The sequence below is a fragment of the Acomys minous genome (assembly GCF_964271855.1).
Source record: "Acomys minous genome assembly, chromosome: 1".
NCBI lineage: Eukaryota > Metazoa > Chordata > Mammalia > Rodentia > Muridae > Acomys > Acomys minous.
In genome coordinates this window covers 127,501,367-127,526,501 of record NC_140483.1, presented here as the reverse complement: position 1 = coordinate 127,526,501, position 25,135 = coordinate 127,501,367, and the positions used below count along the sequence as shown (strand labels likewise).

Here is a 25,135-nt window from a genome sequence, read left to right as displayed (position 1 = left end):
CAGAAAGCAGTGGGTATATTAGACCATGAATGCTGCTACTATGCCATTTGCCCCAACTCAGAGTTATCAGATTTGATTTCCCATTTCTGTGATTGCACAAGATTTCCAGCATGGCTGTACTGGTTGAACTTGGCTGAACTGGTTGAACTAATGGGCAGAGCCCAAGGCGACCTGCCCCCTTTCCACATTGACCTGGTCATCAGTGAAGGATGTGGGTCAGATATGTCATGGTTTTTCAAGACAGGGTTTCTCTGTGTGTAGCCTTGCCTGTCCTGTACTCACTTTGTAGACCAGGCTGGCCTTGAACTCAGAGATTCCCCTGTCTCTGCCTCCCTGAGTGCGGGGATTACAGGAGCATGTGACACCATGCCTGGCTAAGGGAAATGCTTTATTCTATCTTAAACCTCACTCCCATTAAAAATGGTTCACAGCTTACCAACACCGAGTCTTAAATCCCATCAGACCTAGCCACAGACTCAGTGTTTGTAAACACTAGGAATACGTTGTTCCTTCAACGTCTTTCTTTGAGAGCTGTCAATAATTCTGGGAATACAGGTCCATGTTTTTCCAGGAATTTCATATGGTCCTAGTGATAAGTCCTCAGCTAGAAGGAAACCTGAGGGTGATGCTAACTCATCCTTCTAGGACCAGGGAGGGCCATGTAAAGAGCTTGTCTTTATCAGCATGACATTCCCCTATGATTACTCCACTTTGTTTCTCTGCAATAGTAATAACTATATTTTTATAGTATAACTATAGATTGGTTTTTAATTACTACAACACATACACACACATTATTTTATATTTGTTTAGAATCTCCTCATCCTCACAGTCTGTCCTCAGCAGACAGTGAGGGTACAGTTCAGGAGGTGCTGCTTACTGCCTGGCTTCTGTCGTACTTAAGAGAAACTACTCAGGATGTGAAAGACCAGGACTCATCTAAGGTAAAAGCTTATTGCTCAAAAGCTTTGAGAAAAGCCTAGAAACAGCACCTCATGACTGACACTCCTGCTGTAAAGGCAAAGTTTGTGACAGTGTTACAGAGCTTTACTACAGCACTCAGATTTCAGGCCCTCGTGAGGTGATGGCGTGTCTGAATTGGCCCCGCTGCTGGGATCTGAGCTTTTGAGTAGGCGTCATTTTGCCTTTCCCATTCTATTTCTGGCGTGACTGTCACTCAGAGGCAAATGATTCCTCCTGATATTTCCTGCTTCGTAAGCCACAGATTTTCTAGAAGCCTGAGTCATAAGTCAGTCATATGTCACAGTACAATGTTCTTTACGGGATGAGGTCTGCACTTTTTCCAGAGAAGCAAGTGCTCAGACATACAATGCTTTCTTTGATTGGCAGACAGTAGATAACTCATATTTACTCTACTTTTTAGTTATAATTTATTCATATTACAACCCACTTGTTATCCCCTCCCTTGTATCTTTCCGTCTGACCCTCCCTCCCTCTTTCACCTTTCCAGTTTCCTCTACTGGGCCTTTTGCTTTTTTAGGAACGAGATTCTAATGCTCACCACTAGGTGGCATGGCAGAACTTTTATTAAATTTCATTCCATTTCTGATGATTTCATATCCAAGGCAAAGTCTAATTTTCCCAGCTTAATCTGATAAAAAAATATACATTTAAAAATAAAATAAAATAAAAGTAGCACGTCATATCAAAACAGAGAATATTAATTACCTAATATAATGGAAATGAATCATTCTTGATAAGTTTAATAATCATGCTTCGGTCTAAGATAAGAATCTTCAAGGAGTCATTTTAATGAAAAAAAAAGTGACAATTCATCATGAAGCTATTTGAAAACCAATAGCTCCCTGTCAAAGTAGCAAGCCTACTGGCTAACTTGGATTGACCAAAGCAAAGTTTTAGAAACACCTATGAGTTTAGTTTATTTCTACCTGCTTTAAGAGGAAAAAGGGACATAACATTTTGGGTATTTATTTATTTGATTATTTATATTTGAGACATTCTTGAATATTCTAGGCTAGCCTGAAACTTACTATATAGCTGAAGCTGGCCTTAACTCCTAGACCCTATGCCTTTATCTCCTATGCACTGACCAAATAGGAAAGTGTATATGGCTTTGTCTCTGGCTAACTTGCCAAGTCTAAGTGGGAAAAATGCTGAGGATGGATCTCTTCAATGCTCTCACCCTCATGAAACTTCTTCTGTATCCTTATTGCTGCTGTTTGGATCTGAAGTGCATTTCAAGGCTCACATCCTAAAAGCTGATCCCCAGATGATAGTATTCTAAAGAGATGGAAGTTGCTGGACTCTAAGAATTGGGTCTAATGGAAGGAAATAAGAGTATGTTAGGATGTGTCCTTGAAGGGAATATTGGGACCCAAGCCCTGACTCTTCCTCTCTCTGCTTTATAGCTTCCAGGAGATGATTATTCTCCCTCCCAAGCCCTCCCACCATCATGGGCTGTACTGACACAGGTCCAAAACAACAGGGTTAAGCAACCTTTCATTACTGAAGACAAGAGGCAGAAGTAAGCCTTTTCTTTTATATCGATCATTTCAGGTATTTGAACTCAGCAATAGCAGGCAGATGGATATACTCATTGTCCTACCAATTATTAGGATAAGGTTGGTGGGGAACCAAAAATACACCATTCCACAGTGGTTGAGTCCACAGTCTATGGTATAATGAACCTGTTTTCAAACTCTGTTGCACTTCTTGGAGTTCTGGGCATTACCCCAGTTAGCTACACTGTTTATTTCTCCATAAAGTAGAGATAGTCCAGACCAGAAAACCAGGTAGGCTGCCCTCAGTCTGTCTTCTGTCTTTGCTCGCCTGGACCCAATCCCTCAGTCTCATTCCTAATGCTGCAACAGAAGGTCAGCAGCTGTAGCCTCTCCCCGCCCCCCACTGCCCATGTTCTCAGTGGATCCCACAGACCACCCCTTCCTAACATTGCTCCCCCAACTTGTGGCTGATTCCCAGCCTCCAATGCCAGCAGGCATTCTCTGTGAACACACCAACTGATGAGTAGGCCATGAAAACAGGCACACACAGCCATCACACTCTCAGAAAATCCAGAGGGAAACAGAAACCAAGGCACACACACACACACACACACACACACACACACAAAACCCACCCAACAAAATCAGATCCAGAAATTAGCACCTAGAGCTATCATCATCCCAATCCCTGATGCCTACATGCCAGCATAAGAATATCATCAATATGGGGACTGGAGAGATGGCTCAGAGGTTAAGAGCACTGACTGCTTTTCCAGAGGTCCTGAGTTCAATTCCCAGCAAACACATGGTGGCTCACAACCATCTATAATGTGATCTGATGGCCTCTTCTGATGTGTAGGCATACATGCTGAAAGAATACTGTATACATAATAAATATATCTTCAAAAAAATAATATCATCAATATATGCCCACTAGAGCCCAGCTATTCTACTACAGCATGCCATGAGTGTGCCGACATAGCTTAAGAACAAGAAAAAGACTTTAAAGTCAACTATGCAAAGAAGATAGAGTTCCTTAAAGAAGAAATGAATAAATCCACTAAAGAAATCTAGGAAAACACAGACAAACAATTGGAGGAAATGAATACAGCAAACAAACAATTGGAGAAAATAAATGAATACCATACAGAAAGCCCAGAAGACATAAACAAGCAGTTGAAGGAAATGAATAAAACTGCTCAAGACATGAAAATGGAAATAGAAGCGACAAAGAAAACAAAAACTGATGGAATTTTTGAAATAAAAAATTTAGAAACTCTAACAAGAACTACAGAAGCAAGTTTCATCAACAAAATATAAGACATAGAAGAAGTGGGTACATCGATCAATGAAAATGTTAAATCCAAATATTCCTGACACAAAACATTCATGAAATCTGGGACAGTATGAAAATAATAAACATAATAATAGGTATAGAAGAAAGAGAAGAATTCCAGCTCAAAGGCCCAGAAAATGTTTTCAACAAAATCATAGAAGAAAAAAGTTCCTAACCTAAATAAAGAGATGCCCATGATGGTAAAAGAAATATGTGGAACAACAAATAGATGGAACAGAAAAGAAAGTCTCCTTATCATATAATGCTCTAAACAAATAACATACAGAACTAAGAAAGAATTTTAAAAGCTTCAAAAGAAAATTTCCAAGTAACATATAAAAGCAGACCTATTAGAATTATTTCTTTTAAAAAATGTTTTATTAATGATCAGCTACATTCTTACACACATGCATTTCTAAGATTTATATCAAGACAGCATATGGTATTTATGAGCAATGGGCAGATTAGAATACTGAATTCAAATCTTGACCATGAGGTAAGAGTATTTTGTTCCATGTTAAATTAAATACATACTAGGCTTACTGCTTCCTTTCAACAAGGACGGTGAAAGCCCACCCTTCACCCAACTTCCTAATGGAGACTGTAAAAGGCAGAAGGACCTGGACAGTTGTGCTGAAGACAATAAAAGACCATGGATGCCAGCCCATACTACTATGCCCAGCAAAACTTTCAACTAACATGGGTGGAGAAAATAAGATAATCCATAATAAAATCAAATCCAACCCCTTAGAAGGCGCTGAAAGGAAAACTCTGACCTCAGGAGGTTAAAACACAGGAACCTAATAATTTCATAATTTCACACCAACAAAACCAAAAGAAGAGACATGTACACATGTGTGTACATACACACACACACACACACACACACACACACACACACACATACACACATACACACATACACCAGGAGCAGCATCATTAAAATAACAGGAATCAACAATCATTGGTTATTGATATCTTTCAGGATCATGGATCTCAATTTGCCAATAAAATGACACAGACTAACAGAATGGACTAGAAAACAGGATTTCTCCTTCTGCTACACTTAAGAAGGACACCTCAACATCAAGGATAGACATTACCCCTGGTAGAGGGTTGGGAAAAGATATGCCAGCAATGGACCTAAGAAGCAAACTGGTGTAGCAATTTTAATAGCTAACAACAACAACAACAGAAAAACCTTCAATCCAAAACTAATCCAAAGAGATAAGGCAGAACACTACATACTCATTAAAAAAAAAATCTACCAAAACATTTCAACTCTTAACATTTATACCTCAGACACCAGGACATCCAAATTTATATTAAAAAAAAAACTATTACAGTTTAAATCACATACTGACTCTCACATATGGACAGTGGGGAGACATAGTAACCAACTCTCACCAATGGACAGGTCATCCAGACAAACCCTTAATAAAGAAATACTGGAACTAATAGACATTATAAACCAGATGGATCTAATAGATATTTATAAAACATTGCACCCAAACACAAAAGAATATACTTTCTCAGCACCTCGGCTCCAAACTGACTACACATTCAGACATAAAGCAAGTCTCAAAAGATACAAGAAAACAGAAATAATTCCCTTTATCCTATCACCACCACAGATTAAATCTGTAAAACACCACCAACAGGAACAACAGAAAGCCTAAATGCTTATGGAAACTGAACAACAACAACAACAACAACAACAACAACAACAACAACAACAACGTCAAGGGCCAGATGGTTTAGTGCAGAATTCTACAAGAATTTCAAAGAAGAATTAATGGCAATCTTTCTCAAGTTATTTCACAAAATAGAAACAGAAGGAACATTGGTCAATTCCTTTTATGGGGCCATAGTTAATCCTGATACCTAAACCACATAAGGACTCAACAAAGAAAGAGAATCACAGACCAATTTCCCTTATGAACATAGGTCCAAAAATACTCAGTAAAATACTTGCAAACTAAATATAATAGCTTTTCAAAAAGGTCATCACCATGATCAAGTAGGCTTCATCCCAGGGATGCAGGGATGGTTCAACACACAAAAATCAGGAAATATAATCTACCACATGAACAAACTGGAAGAAAAAAACCACATAATCATCTCATTAGATGCAAAAGGCCTTTGACAAAATTCAGCATCCCTTCATGATAAATGGCCTGTAGAGAATAGGGATACAAGAAATATATCTAAATATAATAAAGGCAATGTACAACTAACCAACATTAAATTAAATAGAGAGAAAATTAAAGCAATTCCACTCTTACAGGAACAAAAGAAGGTTGTGCACTCTTCCCATATGTATTCAATATAGTACTTGAAGTTTAAGCTAGAGCAATAAGACAACTGAAAGAGACCAACGGGGATACAAATTGGAAAGGAAGAAGCCAAAGCATTGTTATTTGTAGGTGATCTTATAGTACACATAAGTGGCTCAAAATTTCTATCAGAAAAGTCCTACAGCTGATAACCACTTTTAGCAAAGTGGCTAGGTACAAGATTAACTGAAAAAAAAAATCAGTAGCCCTTCTATACACAAATTACAAAAAGACTGATAAAGAAATGAGGGGAACAACACCTTTCACAATAGTCTCAAATAATATAAAATATTTTGTGGTGATTCTATCCAACCAAGTGAGATACTCTCATTATAAAAATGTCAAGTCATTGAAGAAAATAATTTAAGAAGATACAGGAAGGTGGAAAGATATCCCATACTCATGGATCAGTAGTATGAACATAGTGAAAATGGCCATTTTAGCAAAACAAATCTACAGATTCAATGCAGTCTCCATCAAAATCTCAATACAAGCCTTTATAGACATTGAAAGGGCAATTGTCAGCTAAATAGGAATTCTCCCCAAACTAAAAAAACAAAAAAACAAACAAAACAAAACAAAACAAAAAAACCCAAAATATCCAACCCAGAATAGCTATATCAACCCTGAACAATAAAAGAACTACTGGAGTTATCATTGTGTCTGATTTCAAATTGTACCACAGATCCATAAAAACTATTGTATTGGCATAAAAGCAGACCAGACACATTTATTAATGAGTTGTAGACCTAGACGTAAGTACACACTCTTATGGACACCTAATTTGCAATAAAGAAGGCAAAAGTAGACACCAGAAAAAAGACAGCATCTTTAACAATGTTTCTGGTCAAATTAGATGTATGAATGTAGAAGGGTGTGAATAGAACCATATTTATCACCCTGTACAACTCAAGTCCATGTGGACAAAAGACCTCAACATAAAACAAGATACACTGAACCTGGTAGAAGAAAACGTGGGGAATAGTTTTTAACCCATTTGCACAGGAGATGACTTGCTAAAGTGAACATTGATAGCACAGGCCCTAAGATTAACAAACAATTAATAAATGAGACCTCGTGAAACTGAGAAGCTTCTGTAATGCAAGAGGCCCCATCAATCAGACAAAGAGGCAACCTACAGAATGGGAAAAGATTTTTACCAACTCCACATCTGACAGAGGACTAATCTGCAGAATATATAACTCAAGTACTAGATATCAAAAAACCAAATAATTTAATTAAAAATGGAGTACAGTTCTAAACAGAGAATCCTCAACAAAGGATACTCAAATGGCTTAGAAACACTTACAGAAATGTTCAACACTCTTAGACACCAGGGAAATGCTACTTGGCTATTCTATCTTATGGCTTTCAGAATGGCAAAGATCAATAACACAAATGAAAGCATATGGAGCAAGGGGAACCCTCCATTGCTGGTGGGAGCACAAACTTGTACAACCACTGTGGAAATCAATATGGCAGCTGCTCAGAGAACTGGGAATCGATTTACCTCAACTCAGGTATACTACTTTTGGGAATATACCCAAAGGACACTCCATCCTACCACAAGGACACTTGCTCAACCATGTTCATTGAGGCTAAATTCATGATAACCAGAAACTGGAAATAATTTAATGTTTCTCAACAGAAGAATGGCTGAACAAAAGGTGGTACATTTAGACAATGGAGTATTACCCAGCTGTTTAAAAAATTGATCCATGAAATTTGCAGACAAATGGATGGAACTATAAAAAAAATCATCCTGAACGAGGTAACACAAACATGGTATGTACTCAGTTATAAGTGTGTATTAGCCATTAAGTAAATGCTAACCAAGCTACAGTCTGTATATACAGAGAAGTTAGGTAGTAAATAGGAAGGGTCTAGGCAGGGGAACACATAAATCTCTTGGGAAGGGGAAATAGAATAGGTTTTATGCATAGACTGGGGACATGTTGGGATGCGATTGAGAGGGATGGGGCTGGATAGAGATAGGATGGAGGAATAAAGTGCTGGGAGGGATTGCTGAAACTGAGGGGTGGTGATGGTATTTGGGGAGTGGGATGGAAACCTAGTGCAGTGGAAATTTCCTGGAATCTATGAAGGTGGTCCCAATGAAGACTCCTAGTAATGGTGAACACAATGTCTCAAGTGGTCATCTGGTATAGTAAGGCAAGGCTTCAAATGAAGGAACTGGGTTGCATTCAATTGAGCTGTTGGCCAAGGAGACACATGGAAATCCCCTAACAACTTAGGCTGATGCTAAGACAAAGGATTACTTTCTGAAAAGGGACAGTGGGACCCCATTTCTAAGGGCAATATCCAAACAGTTCACTGAACACAGAGAAGTTGAGATGGTGTCTAACTGGACCCTTCACCCCTAAGTCTCTGGTGTGGAAAGGTGCTTTGCAGGCTACGGAAAGAGAAAACCCAATATCAACCGAGCCACAAAACTTTTGACTTGCAATCTGTGCTGCCTGAAAAAATATGCAAAGACAAGTGTGGTACAGAACTTATGGATGAAGGACACAAAGAAACATGGCTCTTCGAATCAACTAATGACATCACATGAGCATACGAGCTCACAGAGCCTGAAGCAGCAAACACAGGGCCTACATTTATTTACATGATGTCCTCGGTGTATGTAATATAGCTGTTAGCTTGGTATTTTTATGAGACTCCTGACTATGATAATGGGTAGGTCTCTGACTTTACTGCCAGATCTTGGGACTTGTTTCTTCTTGGGTTGCTGCATCGAACTTTGATATGAATGTTTTTGCCTCATCTGATAGTATTTTATTTTGTCATGTTTCGTTATTATCTCTTAGAAGCCTGTTATGTTCTAATGAGAGACAAAAAGGAAGTTCATCTGGATAATAGGGTAGGTAGGTAGGAACTCAGCGCTCTAGAGGGAGAGAAATGAATAATCAGGATATATTGTACTAGAAAATAATATTTTCAATAAAAAGAGTGTATTAGTTTGCTATCATTGCCCTAACAAAATATTAAAGATTGTGGTTTAAAGAAGAAAAAAAATCCTGATTTGAGAGTTCTGGACACTTATATCTCATGGTCATGTTGTCGGCAGGTTTGGTAGCTTCTATACCCTCTCTGTGGCTGTCTTTTTCTCTGAGTCCTCAAATGCTCTATACTGCTCATTCCTCCCTGGTGTCTTTCTATATATTCAAAACTTCTATATCTTGTTAAGAAAAGCAGTTACACTGGCTTACAGCCCCTCCCCCCCCATTTAGCTTAATCATCTCTGTAAAGGCCTTATCTCTGAGTGTGGCCATTTGCTGAGGTCAAGGGGTTAGATCTTCAACTTTTGAAGCAAAGAAGTAATATTCAGATCACATCTAGAGAGTTTCTGAGAGAAAGAATGAAGAAGTTGCTGTACTGTGCCAAGTGGTAGGTGCTGAGTAAGTGGCAGTTATTGGAACTTTTGTGGAGACACATAATCTAAGTTTAGATCCAGGGTAAGTAATGATGTCATTCTTCCCTTTGATAGCCTCATTCCACATATATCTCAGCACTTGAGGAGCATGTGAAGATTTGGTAATCCAGTGTGTAGGGTGGAAGTGTTGTTGGAATTGAAGGATTATGAAGGACTTTCCTGTAATATAGCCATATGATAACTTACTCTGTGGCATTAATTGCTATTGTGTCAATTTTTCTGGATGTTCTTGGGGAGATATGAATAAATAGCAACTCACCCCAAATAGGGAACTAATGACAGACCACCACAGTTCAGAAACCACCAAAGTCCAATGTAGTGAATCAATGAATTTTATTCGGGTTTCTTACAGGAATGTGAGTGAGGGGAGTTATTTACAGGAGCAGAAATGACTCAAAGAGGGCTGCTTCACCACAGCCCACCATGGCAGGAGTGATAACTTGTGAAAGCTGGAAACCTGAAGCCCAAGGCCCAGCCTATAGGCATCTGGAGAGGTTGCAGAGGTCGCAGAATTGGCCTTCCAGAAAGTTCTGTGGGCCTCTGCCTCTTCTAAGCAGATCAGCTTGTCTGAGTATTTTAAAGCTTCTCAGCTTCTTAGAGATCTGTCTCTTAGCTGTCCTTACTGCTTGTATAAGGCCTAGAGCATCTGGTCAATTTAAATTAATTCCTGAAGAGTATTGTGGAACATCCATTTAGGACATCCTGGGCCTTAAACAGTGACCCCGAAAGATGCAGTGTTTTGTCTCCACTTAGAGCATCTTGCGTCTTAATGATCTTCCCTCTAGGTTGACATGTTTTATCTCAGATACAATTTCTCCACAACATTGCAGAGACCATTTCTATTCATTTTAAGAACAGTGCGTAAAGAACAAAAGAAACACTCCCATGGATCTCTGTGAGTTCAAGGCCAGCCTGGTCTATATAATGAGTTCCAGACATGAAAGTTACATACCAAGGTGCTATCTCAGCAGCAGCAGCAGCAGCAGCAACAACAACAACAACAACCATCCCATTCAGGTCCAGAACTTAATTGTGCTACTTAGGGAAGCACTAGCTGAGTTGTTACTTAGAATCAACTATACCCTCTGTAGACTTCCTAATTATATCGGTTGTTGGCTGATTAAATACTATTGGGAGGGAGAGAGATTTTCACAGATCCTCTGTGACGTAACTGTGCTGTGTCCTATAGACCAATTCCTGTTTGATATCTCCATTCCTAACTCCCTTCTAGAAGTAATTGATCAGATTTCTGCTTTGTCAGTTGGCCTACTACTCAATCTTGGCTCTTAAAATTACCTGAAAAACATTCAAATTCAATGTTCTTAAAATTTATTATTCATAATGTGATATATTAGACATCATGTAGTTTATATAATCAAAAAATAAAAACTCTAGATTAGGTAAAAATTCAGGGAAATCTTTTCTATAACTGTGATTTACACACTTTGAAGTCATTAAACATCCTAGGTATAAGAATACTTGGAGAACTAGAGTCCTTTTAAATATTTTACTTTCCTACTTATTTTAGCTTTGCTTATTATCTAAAAATGTTTAATTTAAAAATTTATAATCACAATTAAGATTATTCTTTTCTGCTTTGTGTCATCTGACAACATGAATATCATCATACGTTTCATAACTTTATCAAAATCCTGGTGGGAATTAAAATCAGAGCATAGGCAAGAGGCCTTGGACATGGACCTGCTTCCTGTAGCATGCAGAGTCAGTCAGTGCTAGGCACAAGACATGAAGGAACTCTGCCTAACAATGTACTAGACTGCTCTGCTCTTCTATCTTCAGTCCAGCGGGAGGAATTATGTATTTCAAGGTACGTACTTCTTCATGGATTATATTTTCTTTTCCATCTTTGCTAGACTTCATTGTTCATAGTAATACCATGGCTAAAAATACCTCAACATATAGATGGATAGGTATAAATTACTGCTCTAACTTGGACCTTTCTGAGGAACATAAGGTTTAGAAATCAAATTGTTTACATGACATTTCCGTGCAGGAGTCTGATCACTCCAAACTAGCACATCATAGTCTGTTTGTCTGTTCATATTCAGAAGGTGTGTAGCTATTTTCTCTGAATTCAGACAGTCCCCACTTGAGAGAGAAGGATGCTCATCTGAAGATAATGAAACTTATGGGGCTTACAGAACTTAAGAGACCCAGTAAGCTCAGAAAGCTAGCAGCTTCCCAAGGCCCATGTGCAAAGTTATGTAAGCAGAAAGTAGTCGCTGGGGAAGAGGAGCTGTTTGAAAGTTGAGCAAGGAGCTTCAGAGATGCAGCTTTTGTGAGTCATCACTGATGCTGGGGTGGGCTTTCCTGTCACGCCTGTGAGTTACCCGCACTTCTGTAGGTAACTCCTTACCTATGCTTCTCATATCCTACATGCTCACTGGTTTACTACGGTATTCTTGGGCAGAATTATTTTATTATCATTGCTTTGTCCCTAGTAAATAAACGTTTATGCCTTCCTAGAAAAAGACATATAGTAAGAAGATAGAACTTTAACGACTCAGTCACTAGCCCTAGGCCATATCTTTTAAGTCAGGAATTGAATTTCAGCATGAATTTGGGTGATAACAACATCATTCAGATCATACTAAAGTTGGTTTATTTTTATTATTGCAGCTTCTAGGCTGACCTCTGCTATATTGCAAGACTTGGCCTTAAAGAAAGAAAGCTAAGCTTAAAATATTGGTAATAGGTACATGGGTAGGCTAACGCAGAGCTGATCTGGGAACTTGATTCATCTTAGCCTGCCAGGGCACATTCATAAATGGAAGATGATGCTCGTGTTTGCAGAGACAGAACAGTGGAGTGTAATTAAATTTAAATTTATGCAAGGAGAGTCTGAAGAACTTGTCTGAAGAACTCTTCTTCCTTGACACTAATTAGAAGAGAGAGGCTTCTAAAGAGCAAGTTGTCTGTTGAGCAGGGACCCATAATCTTTTTGATTCTTGTAAATTGTCCAGGTTATTTTGACTTTGTTAAACATAAGGCAGGACTGGTGAGATGGCTCAGCAAGTGGCGGCACCTGCTGCCAAGTCTGTCGACCTCAGTTTGACTCCTTAGACCTACTGACTCCTGTAAAGTTCCCTCTGTTTGCTTCACCTGGGCACAGGTGTGTTCTTTCAAATCTTCCACATGTATGCACAAAACAAGTAAATTAGTAAAATGTAATAAAAATAGAGAGAAAAGAAAAAAATAAAAACAAAACAAAAGAAACAATCCCCCAAACAAAAGTCAACAAAAAAACCCCCAAAATAAAAAACCCCAAAAACTAAAACATAAACAAACAAACAACAACAACAAAAACATGAAAGAAAGAAAAAGTCATGATTCCATATAAAGTAAAAACTTAGAACCTTATGGAGAAGCTGATATTATATCTTTCTATTAGTTATAAAAAGTACTTACTTTGAACAACTCTACTTTGTTGATGATGCTGAAGTTTGTGTCAATGGCGAGAGATAACTGCATTGCTGTTGGTAGGTTCTCAAGCAACTTGGACTCATCTTTGTAAAAATAAATGTATCAACCCCCAAAGCAGAATAAATAGTAAAACAATTCACCAAGAAGTAAGCAGAAAAAAAAATTAAAAAAAAAGACAACAAAATACAAATGCTTTATAAATAAATGTCTTAAAAATAGTGTCTTTATTATAAATTTTAGGTCTACATACTTACCATCAAGGCTTTGTGTGTGTGTGTGTGTGTGTGTGTGTGTGTGTGTGTGTGTGTATGTGTATGTGTGTGTGTATGTATGCATGCATGTGTGTATACTCATGTATTCCTATGTGTTTATTTGATGTGTGTGGATGTGCCATATGTGGAGGCTGGAAGTGGGTATTTGGTAATCTTCCTTCATTACTCTGCACTCTGATTTTTGAGATAAAGACTCTCACTGATCTTTGAATTCACCGTGTATGCTGGGTGGCCAAGTAGGTTCTAGTGATCCTCCTCCTCTTCCATTTTCATTGCACTAGGGTTTTAGGTGTGTCCCTCTCTTGTTTTGAGAGACAATGTCTTGCAGCCCAGGCTGGCTTTGGACTCAGAAATTTTCCTGATGTAGCTTCCCAAGTGCTGCTGGAATTATAGGCAATGCCACCACCACACTCAGCCTTCCCATACATCACAGTGGTGCTATTTTGCTCATGAGAGCAAAGAAGTATTTTAGCTGTAAATGGCATATTGAATGTTCCAGAACATTTTTTTTGAAACTTTAAGATATTAAATTTAATGCCTACAAGACAAAGGTTAGTGAACACGCTAGGATGGAAAGGGATCTAGTTCTTGTTTCTGCCAGCCCCATCAGCCCAAGCATGGCAAGTGAGAAGGAGTGGTTGTGGTGTTTGAGGGCATATGGGGCTGTGCCACGTCCGTTGTCTTATTTGACCTTTATAACTATCCTACAACCAGGGGTTCATTTCTACTTTGCAGATAGAAGAAGAACATAAGAATTTAAGATCAGAGAAGCTGTAGCTGACTTCCTGGATGAAGAACAATTAGGGGCATCTCAGCTGGGAATATAGTGTAGTGAAGAAATGTGCTAAATGAATAAGTTTAAACTAGTGTTATTTCATTGCCCATTAACTCAATAATGAATCAGAATACATTATGATTTTTTTCTATGTATGAATTAAATGATGGACCTTCTGAGTGACAAAATACTTCATAAGCAAAATTGCCCATTCTTAATATCAAAGATGCTCAGGGTTCATGGAATTGCATTATCTTAGTTATTTTTTTTTCCTAAAATGTATTTGTGTTCTTTGAGACAGAGCCTCACTACATAGCACCAGCTGGCCTAGAACTTGCAATGTGGACCAGCTAGCTTTCAACTCACAGAGATTCACTTCCTTCTGTCTTCAAAGTCCTGGGATTCCATGCACATGCCGCTATATTCAGTTTTACTTAGGATGTTTTCTTACATCTACTTAAGTAAGAAATAAATTGTTATGTTATAGTCTTAATTTGATCCCATCATAGATCATAAATATGGTGGCTCACACCATCTGTAATTCCAGTTGCAGGGGATTTAATATCATTTTTTTTTTACCTCTGGAGGCACAAGGCATGCATGCAGTGAACCCCCGCTCCTCGCAAAACAAAAAACTAAAAACAAAAACAATAATGCAGGTCCTCACACATACACATAGAATGAAAAAATTAGTCTTTAAAGCACAATTTCTTATTTCTTATTTTTGAGGGCTGCTTGTCTCCATCTACCCACTAAGGCAGAGCTGAGCCAGGAGCCACTCTGCAGTTTCTTTCTCACTGTAACTGCTCTCAAGAGTAGCTGTGGATGCTAAAGAGAAGAGGCACGGTGCACTGAACATTCTGGGAGACTGTAGTTTCTCACCAGTGGCAGATGGGGCAAGGAAACTCCTTCAACCAGAACCAGTAGACACTCTTTTCTATTAGATAAAATTGTCATTTGAGACTCTTGCTTTTTTTTTTTTTTAACCTAAAGGAAGTAGCTTTTTGTTGATTTCTCAATAATATTCTTATTTTTATAGAAAAAAAGTAAAAATTGATTTTATTATCAACTAGTCCATAACTTACTTTATATGCTTTAGTAAAAATTATTTTTTGAGCTCCAGGGCTGTTGTTGCAGAGCAGACAATATTAGTAAATAATGGTCTCTTTGAACTAATTGCAAACTATGCTGTGCAATGAAAATGGCCTGAGAGTTTGTGCTTTTTCTGCACACTGTGCTCCCAGAGAGAGGCGCTGTCACAGACAGAACAGGAGTTTGGAGAACAGATTCAGGGCTCAGGTCCAATTATGAGCCCTTGGCCAATTTTTGCAGTTAGATCCTCTGCTTTTGCCTTGCTTCTTACACCAAGTTTCCCCAATGTATGTGTGTGTGTGTGTGTGTGTGTGTGTGTGTGTGTGTGTGTGTGTGTGTAGGTACCAAATAAAATTTAACATTTCTCTTCCAAGATTTGCTTTGGAATATGGCTGTACATCTAAGAAAAATTCATTCATATTAAATTAATGCCGGAGAGATCATTTGTTTCCCACCTGGTATTCAAATCCAAAGATCTCTTTCATTTTACGTAATTTTTATTGCGTGATGAGCCATCGTTTGTCATGCTTACCTAGAATTCTTTGAGAGCTCCATGTATATTCCAACCAAGTCCGAACTCGATACTGCACATTCTTAGGAATAGAGTATTTGTTCATGTAGGCAATGATATGGTCCATGCAGACGTGGAAGCTGTTCTGATTGGCTGTTGCTGCCCCAATTACATCACGCATCTAAAACCATAAATATGGTCATTCACACCCAGGAGAGAGATTGCATTTGAATTGCTTGTCCTTATACAATATCCCTGTCCATTGCCCCAATTGCTTGGTTTTAACACACCGACATCAGGTCCTAATAAAATGCTGGAAATCAGATTATCCCGCAGACAATAATAAGTAAGGCCCATTAGACCAGTCACGTGAGATTTTTGTGAGGCTTCGGTGTCATATTGCAGGTGACAGCACATAATCTTCACCTGCTTATAAATTACTGTGAAAATGCTAGCTGACATTTTAGAGCAACCAGAATGCCTGCACAGATGCAAGGGAAGTGTAATGAGAGTGGAGCAATTATCTTTCAGAATGGCTAGTCGATTTTGACTGAGTCTTTCTGTGAAAGTACCTTTCACAAATCAGCCAGGCTGGCTGGCTCTATAGGCTCAACTCATCATGCGATTTCAGCCTCTGTTCTTCCTTTTGTGTTGTTTAGACAGATAAAATCCAATCTTATCATGCTAGAGGCACAGTATTCAGCAGAAGTTGAAATGTGCTGAAATCACTGAAGCGTTGTCTGCCGCTGTGACAATCCTTAAGGAACTGTCAGGGTTAGTTCTCGGATGTTTATAACTCAGCCATAAAAACCCACTCTAGGTTAAAAGCTGATCTTTAAGGTCTCAGCACAAAAAAAGATATATTGCTTGGTTCTTCCTCTCACATAGAGAGAAGCAAGTGGTTGTAAATTTGCTTTGACTGTGGGTTTATTATAGGAGGAAAGTCGGGCCTCACTTTCACACCAATACTTTGCGCATTCATTCTTGGAGCTGTGGAGCCTTTTCTGCTTATGGAAAACAAAACAAAACAAAACAAAATAAAATAAACCCCTGGATCTTTTAAAAATTATAGCTCAAATACCTTTCACTGTAATAGCTTCCTCAATTTATAGTTTTAGACATAACAGAATTACTACTTCTTAAAAGTATTTGCTAAGAACTACACAGATAGTCCTTTTACATCCCTCTTTCAGAGACTCTTACTCTTCAGTGGCTTTCCAGAAACGCTTCTTCAGCCTCAATTCCCAGATCTCTTTCCATAGTCGTGTGACACAAACAGCATATTATTCAGGTTTCAAAGGCTGTGTCACATGGCATATCAGAGGTTGTGTGGAGAGATTTAACAAGGGTGTTATGTGGGAATCAAGGACAAAGTTAAGTATTATTGAATGGTCGGGGGGGGGTGGGGGGGAGGGTGCAAGGATTTGAGTGGACTCATCTGAACATTTAATGTACTATCCTGTAGCAGGGTTGGTTTCCACTGATACAGAAATTGAGGACAATATGTATTCCACAATAAGTTCCAGTCTCGAGAAGCCTATAAAGGGTGCAGAGTTTTTAAAAAATGCCAGATTTTATGGGTTGTATCAGAGAATAGTATTCAGGAGTAAAAACTGATGGTTAATTTTGAGGTACAGTCACTGATAATGATCATACTTTTAGATTTTGAATGCATGGCAATTTTGTTTCAGGCTCCTTTAGTTTTGTTTCTATCTGGAACAAACTATGTCTAAAACTATAAATTGAGGAAGCTATTACAGTGAAAGGTATTTGAGCTATGCTTTTAAAAAGATCCAGAGGTTTGTTTTATTTTGTTTTGTTTTGTTTTCCATTTTGCTTCCTCCATCTTTGAATCAGTCTGAGAGCTTAAGGCACAAGTCTTTATCTCCAGCTTCCATCTTTCTCCTGTACTTCAGAACCACAGTTTCAGGTGTTGCTTGTTCCGGTTAGATTTTTCAAATCCAACTGAAAGGGAGGGTGTGATACTTACTAGAATTTTACATGCGCAAGGATTGCCAAAAGATCTTTTAAGATGCATACTGTTGTTTAGTGGGCCTGAAGTCTAAGTTCAGATTTTCTCAAATGTGTAGCGGTTGCCATCCAGGGAAAGCATTGCACTCATGCTAGGCACACATCATTTTCATTTTTCTCTATTGATTTTTTGACAGATTTTAATAATGCAATCCTGTCTGAGCTGGAATTTGCTATGCAGACTGGGCTAGCTTTGGACTCCTCTCTCTTGATTCTGCTTCCCAAGTGCTGACATTACAGAAGATATAATTTTCTAGTTTTTTTTTTTTGGAAATTGCTTGATTCTCATTCAGAATTTTAGAATCACCAAGATAGGAAATATGTTTTCTACAATGTTGCCAAATACAATTAGCCAAAACACCATGAATGTAACATTCATATAATCCCTGATTGTCTCATGGTTCTTCTTGTTATATGTAATTTAAAATATTTTTATGTGTAATAATATAAATGTATTTACCTTAAAAAATAAAATCTTTAGAAAAAAAAAAAAGAAAATTGCTTTGCATGTACCAAGGGCTCACTATGTACTAGGTTTTACTTTGACTGTCTATTTCATCACACTATTTTAAGATGGTGTTAATTTAAAGTATGAATTGCAATGCCACTTCATCTTTCTCTCTTGTTTGAGACAGGGTCTCACTATGTAGAGCAGACTGGCCTCAAATTCACAGCAATCTGCCTCCCACATTCCAGGATTAAAGCTATGTGCCACTACATCCCGCTCAACCTCTTAATATCATTCAACTAGAGTCTTATCTGTAAGAATAAGAAATCAGTGAATGCATCCCACATGCATTTTATCATACCTTATGACTTAATGTATTTTTTGCTGTTTTACTTTATTTAAATTTATATTGAAAATCTCTTTAACTAGTTTTATATTTCAACCATTAGTAAATTTATCCATCCTTTGATATGAAAATTTACATAGTTTTTAACTTCTGGATGTTTGTATCCTAATACCTAAATGTTCTAATAACTCCATGTTTTCAATGGAGTTGTCTTTGCAACTTCCATATCTAGTCCATTGTCATCTCTCAGCGGAAGCTGACATGCTCCTGTGCGTTGACATCAACCACCTCTCTATTTTCTGAATTTTTTATGTGTGTGCATTTGGATGCTTGCTGACTTCCAGCCTTGCTTGCTCCTCCTAGTTACAGACAATTTCTGATAGTGATCAACTCTCCTGGAAGTGACTTTTATAATTCAAATGAGCCAATCCACAATTCCTATTTTTTTCTTTTTTTTTAAATTTTATTTTATTAATTCATTCATATTACATCTCAATGGTTATCCCATCCCTTTATACTCCCATTCCTCCCTCCCTCCCATTTTCCCCTTACTCCCCTCCCCTATGACTGTGACTGAGGGGGATCACCTCCCCCTGTATATGCTCATAGGGTATCAAGTCTCTTCTTGGTTCCCTGGATGGGGAGACAATTCCTATTTTTTTAAATTTATTTTTATGTATAGGAGTGCTCTGTCTAGAAGAGGGCATAAAATCAAATTGTAGATGATTGTGAACTGCCATATGGGTTCTGGGAATTGAATTTCAGACTCCTGGAGGAACAGACAGTGCTCTTAACTACTGGATCATCTCTCCAGCCCCATATTCTTTGTGTAGCCCTCATATAGTCTCCCACATTTGAGACACTATCTACCAGTTCTACATGATAGTAATTACTCACACTTGCTAAATCTAATGTTTATCCAGATATAGCCTACCCCCTAACCAGTAATTCCTTATTTTGTTCAACATCCTCATTTTTACGGTTTGGCAAGCTCCCACGTTTTAAGACCTATAAGTACTTTTCAAAAGCAATTATGCTTGATCTGCTAGGCTTACACACCTAAGTAACAATAAAACCCACATTTAAATATATTGGCTCTTTTTGGTTTATTTCATAGTTAACCTTGAATCCCCTTGTTCAATGCCCTCCCTAGGCTTGCGTCTCATTGAAGGCAAAACTCAAATGTACCATTCAGAATTCTTACAATATTTTATTCTTGCATTTGTTTCTACCACCTAAAGGTCCTTTGTCCTGTTATTGTGTTTGCATCTCAAACACATTGCATGTTGTACCACTGACATATTTCACAACAGATTCTGATAAACTGAACTGCCTATTGATGATAACTGGATAGCACCTAACTCTAGAAAATGCCTCGTACACATCTGCCCCATGTAATGAGAGGCTTCCACTTTTTGAATAACAGAGAATGTCTGCATTCTTCTACCATATGCCATCTTTAGCAGACACTTTACATTAATCGATGCACTATTGGGGTTCTGACAATTTTTGAACCTTATCAAATATTATGATAAGTAGTTCTTATTGTTACAGAATGAATTTTATCGATACTACTGTGTGTTAAGACTCAATAATTTTTCTAGTGGGTTTATTGATTTTGTGATATAGTACTCAGGTTCTTAAATCATGCATTATAGCCTTATATGTATTTTGTAGTTGCATAACTGAATGTGGGGGCTGAAAAAAATGGAGACAATAAAAGGTTTCTGAATGCATAATGAACAAAAATTAACTCAAATGAAATCTAGTGAGTCTGAGGTTTCTCTGGTAGGGCTTGCCCATGCTGCACTGTATAGCTTCACTGCAGCCTTGGTTCTGCTCATTACAGACCCACTTGGCATTGCGCACTTTGCATCACACCATGAAAGAATAAATGCCCCGGAAAAACCCAGAGCAGACTCTACACTCCATTATGTATAATGAATATAATGTTTTGACTGTAGATTCAAAACATTTATATCCTAATAAAATTGGCTGGCAGGTTTTCGGGAACATTTAATGGCTGAAAAGAAAAAGAATCTAGGTTTGGTGGCATGTATATGTAGTTCCAGAACTTAGAATTTGAATTCAATTTTCAATGAAGGAAAGAGGAATTTGAGTTTGAGGCTAGCCTAGACTATGTAGCAAGACTGCCTTCTCCCCCTCCAGCCAATGGTCTAATGTTGATGCAAGTACTTCTACTCCATACCATTAAATAGGCAAAAGGTAGTGAAAGAAGGAAGAGAAGAGAGAAGAAGAAAAATAACAACAGATTTCAATAGTTACTCCATAAAACTTATACATATTTATTAGCATTTAAAAAAACATATTTTGTACTCAGGGATTCACTGTCAGCTTACCTGACCAATTAAGCTGGAAAACACAAAAACTCCAGAAAAAAAATTCACGAGTTGGAAAACAATTTCAAATGAAGTCTGTGGCTCTGGAAGGCCCCCAATAGTAATTAGTGTTCGAACTGCCCAATAATAACATCTCAGATACCTGTAAAAAAGATACACAGATTTCCTTGTACATATCATTGTAACACAATTTTGCTTACACATAGTTCATGTACACAGGAACTGACAAGCTCTGTGTGGGCCACTGTGAAGTTCTTAGCAAACACTAGGAAATGGCTAAGCATTTACACCCAAGGAGGGTGTTTACTAGGAACTTCCAAAATTTGGTACTGAATCTTATCAAGCTTCTATTTCTGGGTGAATGATTTATACAAAACTCAGCACAGATGTGCTATGCTCCACAATGAATGAGTTTTCAGATGGATGAGCTTGGATGGTTGGAGACATCTGGGAAGCTGTGTTTTAGGTCAGCTGCTTTGTTCCTTGAGTCTTACTGTTGACTGGGCTTCTGTGTTCTCATAGTCTCTTCTTGGGATGCCTGGGGTATCTTCCTCCCTTAAGTGTCTAAGCCTGTGTTATCTGGTTGGGGATGGCAGGATACTTTTCTGCTTATATTCTTAATGTGGCTAGATTGGGTTTCCTCGAATTCTGCCTGCCTCAAGGCACATGGACCTTTTCTAATACTGAAAATAACTTTTCCCACACATTTTCCTCTCATTTTCTCAAATATCTTCCCCGCTTCCCCACCCACCCAAGCGCACATCTTCTCTTGCTGTCTTTTTAGAAACTAACAGACAAACAAGCAAACCAGAATAAAACAAAGCAAAAGACAGAGAAAACACAACACACAAAACAAAACAAAACAAAAAAAGCACAAAATACACACACACACACACAACACACACACACACACACACACACACACACACACACACACACACACACACAGCATAAAATCAAACCATAATAGATTTGCTAATGGATTTCTTAATAGCAGCTGCTTCTTCTAGATTGCTCATAGCCCAAGATGTAAAAGGACTTTATAATCCAGAAATTCCATAACATCTTAATTTATTGTCTTGCTATATTTGTCAAGCAAATCCCTAGAACTCGCTTAAATAAATTGGAAGATATGTTGGACTCCATCTCTCAATGAGAAGAATAGCAAGGAATTTGAGGCTATCTTTAAACTGCCAAGCCAGGGCTGATGAGATGGCTCAGCAGGTAAAGATACTTGTTAACAAGCCTGAGAACCTGGGCTTAGTCACTGGAAATCCATATGGGAAAAGGAGAACTCCACATGCACATTGCTCTATGCTCAGCCCACTCAAACAAATAAGTGGAGGAAAAGAGTTACTTAATAAACTAGCAATAGGTGGAGAATGTTTTTGCAATAACTCTTTATAATTTAGATCCAATTGTTTTCACAAATGAAAAATAGAACACATAAATTGATTCACTATCAAAAAAAAAAGAAAGAAAAGAAAGAAAAGAAAAAAATCGAACATTCCTCCAAAAAAAAACCACACACATAAAATAAAAAAAATAAAAAAATGTTCACTATCTAGTCTATTTATTCTTATCATATTAATGAATATGCAAATGTGAAAAGAAAAGAAGCAAGAACTCTTTTTTTAGTAAGGAAAACACTCTTGGATGGAATAGATAATTTATCTATAACTTCAGAACTGAAGAACATCAAGACAAACAAATAAACAAACAAACAAACAAACAAAAACCCAAAACCAAAACACAAACCCCAAAACAACCACCACCACCACCAAACTAAAAGAACATCAAAACCCTACTTAGCTCTGATAACACAGCCTGGTCAGATATTCTTACTGTATCTTAAAAAATAACTTCCTGCATGTGTAAGGGAAAAGAACTGTCAGACCCAGAGGCTAGAGGACTAGAGTGAACAGTGTCTCTGGACGTGGCGGGACTTCTGAGCTCTGGAGGCCTCAGCATCTGTGGTTGCCTTCACAACACCTGCACAAGACCAAGCCAGTTAACATTCCAGCAAGGAGTGTGAAGGCATTCATTAGACCGACTCCTGATTCAGGAGCTGTGGACAGTTGATGGCTTCTCAGGGAGAGTCACTTTTGCTTAAGGGCGTGGGTCTTCATAGGCAGACCATGGGTCAGTGGATAGTCCCACATGCCGGTATGTACAGATGACACAAATTGGAGTCCATTTTTAAACGTATTAATTTGGGCATTGTAGGGAGGTCAGCAGTTAGAGAGATGAGTGACAGGTGAGTAATGATCACAGTGTAGTGTGTAGAATTCTCAAGAAAGCAGTTAAAATAGTGGGTCCCAGTTTTTCTTTCTGATGTTCATGGTAGATTAAACTTTTTACAGAATTCTGCCTTTGTTGAGTTTTTATTTTAAAAATAGAAGTAATAAGTGACCCAGGTGTACTACTCCTGAGTATATTCCCCAAGGACGCTGTGTCCTTCTACAGAGACACTTGGCACTTGTATATCCATGTTCACTGCGCCAGTATTCACAACAGACAAGAAATAGAATAAGTATGGAATTCTATTAGTAGATGAATGGATAATGGAAATGTATAACATCCAGTTAAATTTTATTTAGCCACAAAGAAAAATGAACTATGGAATTGTTCTGAGAAAATGAGTGGAACTGGAAAACGTTAAATAAAGAGGTAACAAAAACTCAGAAAGACAAATCCTGTATGTTCTCTCTCATGCAGATCCTAGCTTCTAAGTGTTTAATACGTGCATTTGGTGGAGGAAGTATTGGTAAATCCCAGGGTACTAGAAAGGAATCCATGAGATGAAAATTAATCTTTTTTTAAAATTTTTTATTAATTTATTCTTGTTACATCTCTTTTTTTTCCTCCTTTATTAATTTATTCTTGTTACATCTCAATGGTTATCCCATCCCTTGTATCCTCCCATTCTTCCCTCCCTCCCAATTTCCCCTTATTCCCCTCCCCTATGACTGTTCCTGAGGGGGATTACCTCCCCCTCTATATGATCATAGGGTATCAAGTCTCTTCTTGGTAACCTGCTGTCCTTCCTCTGATTGCCACCAGGTCTCCCCGTCCAGGGGACATGGTCAAAGGTGAGGCACCAGAGTATGCCAGAACATGGAAACAGCCTAAGTGTCCCTCAATAGAAGAATGGATAAAGAAACTGTGGTACATATACACTATGGAATACTATTCAGCTATTAAAAACAAGGAATTCCCGAAATTTGTGGATAAATGGATTGAGCTAGAAATGATCATAATGAGTGAGTTAACCCAGAAGCAGAAAATTAATCTTAAAGGAGAGCGTTGGGGAAGACTATGAGCATATGAGACATTTAAGTGGGAGAGTAATATTGGGGACAAATGAGGAAGAGGGGACAGAGAAAAAGGGAAGAGGAGAGAGGAAGGAAAACCACCCCCAATATGGTAAGCCAATTAAAATATTAAACTAAAGCACTTTGCGGGGATGGAGGCTCAGGAGATTGATCAGTGGGAAAAGTCATTTCCCAGGTCTGACAAGCTGAGTTCAGTCCTTGGATCTTATGTAAAGGCAGAAGGTGAGAAATGACTTCAGAAAGTTGGGCTCTGACCTCCGTATGTGTTCATGCATGCCTTCTAATAATAATTAATAATAAATTAAAAGTAGGTTTTATTTCTTGTTCTAGTGTGTCGCACAGAGCAAGAACACTTTAGAACTTTACAACTGTATTAGTCTTTGAACAGGGGTAATCATTTTCAAATACTATGAAGTGGAGTTTTATAAAGAATGAAACAAGCTAGTGTTGAAGTTAGTACTCAAATGAAATAAAATCTGTAAGCAAATCATTTTCAAATTCAGTACATCTTAAAGAATACAGGATTGAAAAACTTTTTTTTTATATTACACCCCAACCACAGTTTCCCCTCCTGCCACTCCTCGTAGATCCTCCATCAATCACCTCCCCTTTTTTTCCAGATCCGAATCTCCTCAGTTTCCCTTCAGAAAAGAACAAGGATATCAACTGAACATGGCATGACAAGTTACAAAAAAACTAGGCACACACCCTCATATCCAGGCTGGAGGAAGCAAACCAGTAGGAGGAACAGGGTCGCAAGAGTAGACAAAAGAGTCAGAGACAACCCTCACTGCCACTGTTAGGAGTACCACAAGGACACCAACCTACACAACTACAAGATATACGCCCAAGACCTAGCGCAGACCCATACAGGTTCTCCGCTTGTTACTTCAATCTCTGGGAGCCCCCAAA

General features: G+C 38.2%; 1 protein-coding gene across 1 annotated transcript in view; it reads right to left on the bottom strand.

Moving 5' to 3' along the window:
* The window catches only part of CNGB3 (cyclic nucleotide gated channel subunit beta 3), a gene marked incomplete at its 5' end in the record, with an annotated part of 167,854 nt that overhangs the window by 40,793 nt on the left and 101,926 nt on the right, over window positions 1-25,135 (bottom strand). Inside the window, 3 exons of the mRNA XM_084771690.1 lie at window positions 13,039-13,136; window positions 15,725-15,884; window positions 20,889-21,030. Coding sequence (XP_084627816.1) covers window positions 13,039-13,136; window positions 15,725-15,884; window positions 20,889-21,030 — 400 coding nt within the window. The remainder of the gene's footprint in view (window positions 1-13,038; window positions 13,137-15,724; window positions 15,885-20,888; window positions 21,031-25,135) is intronic.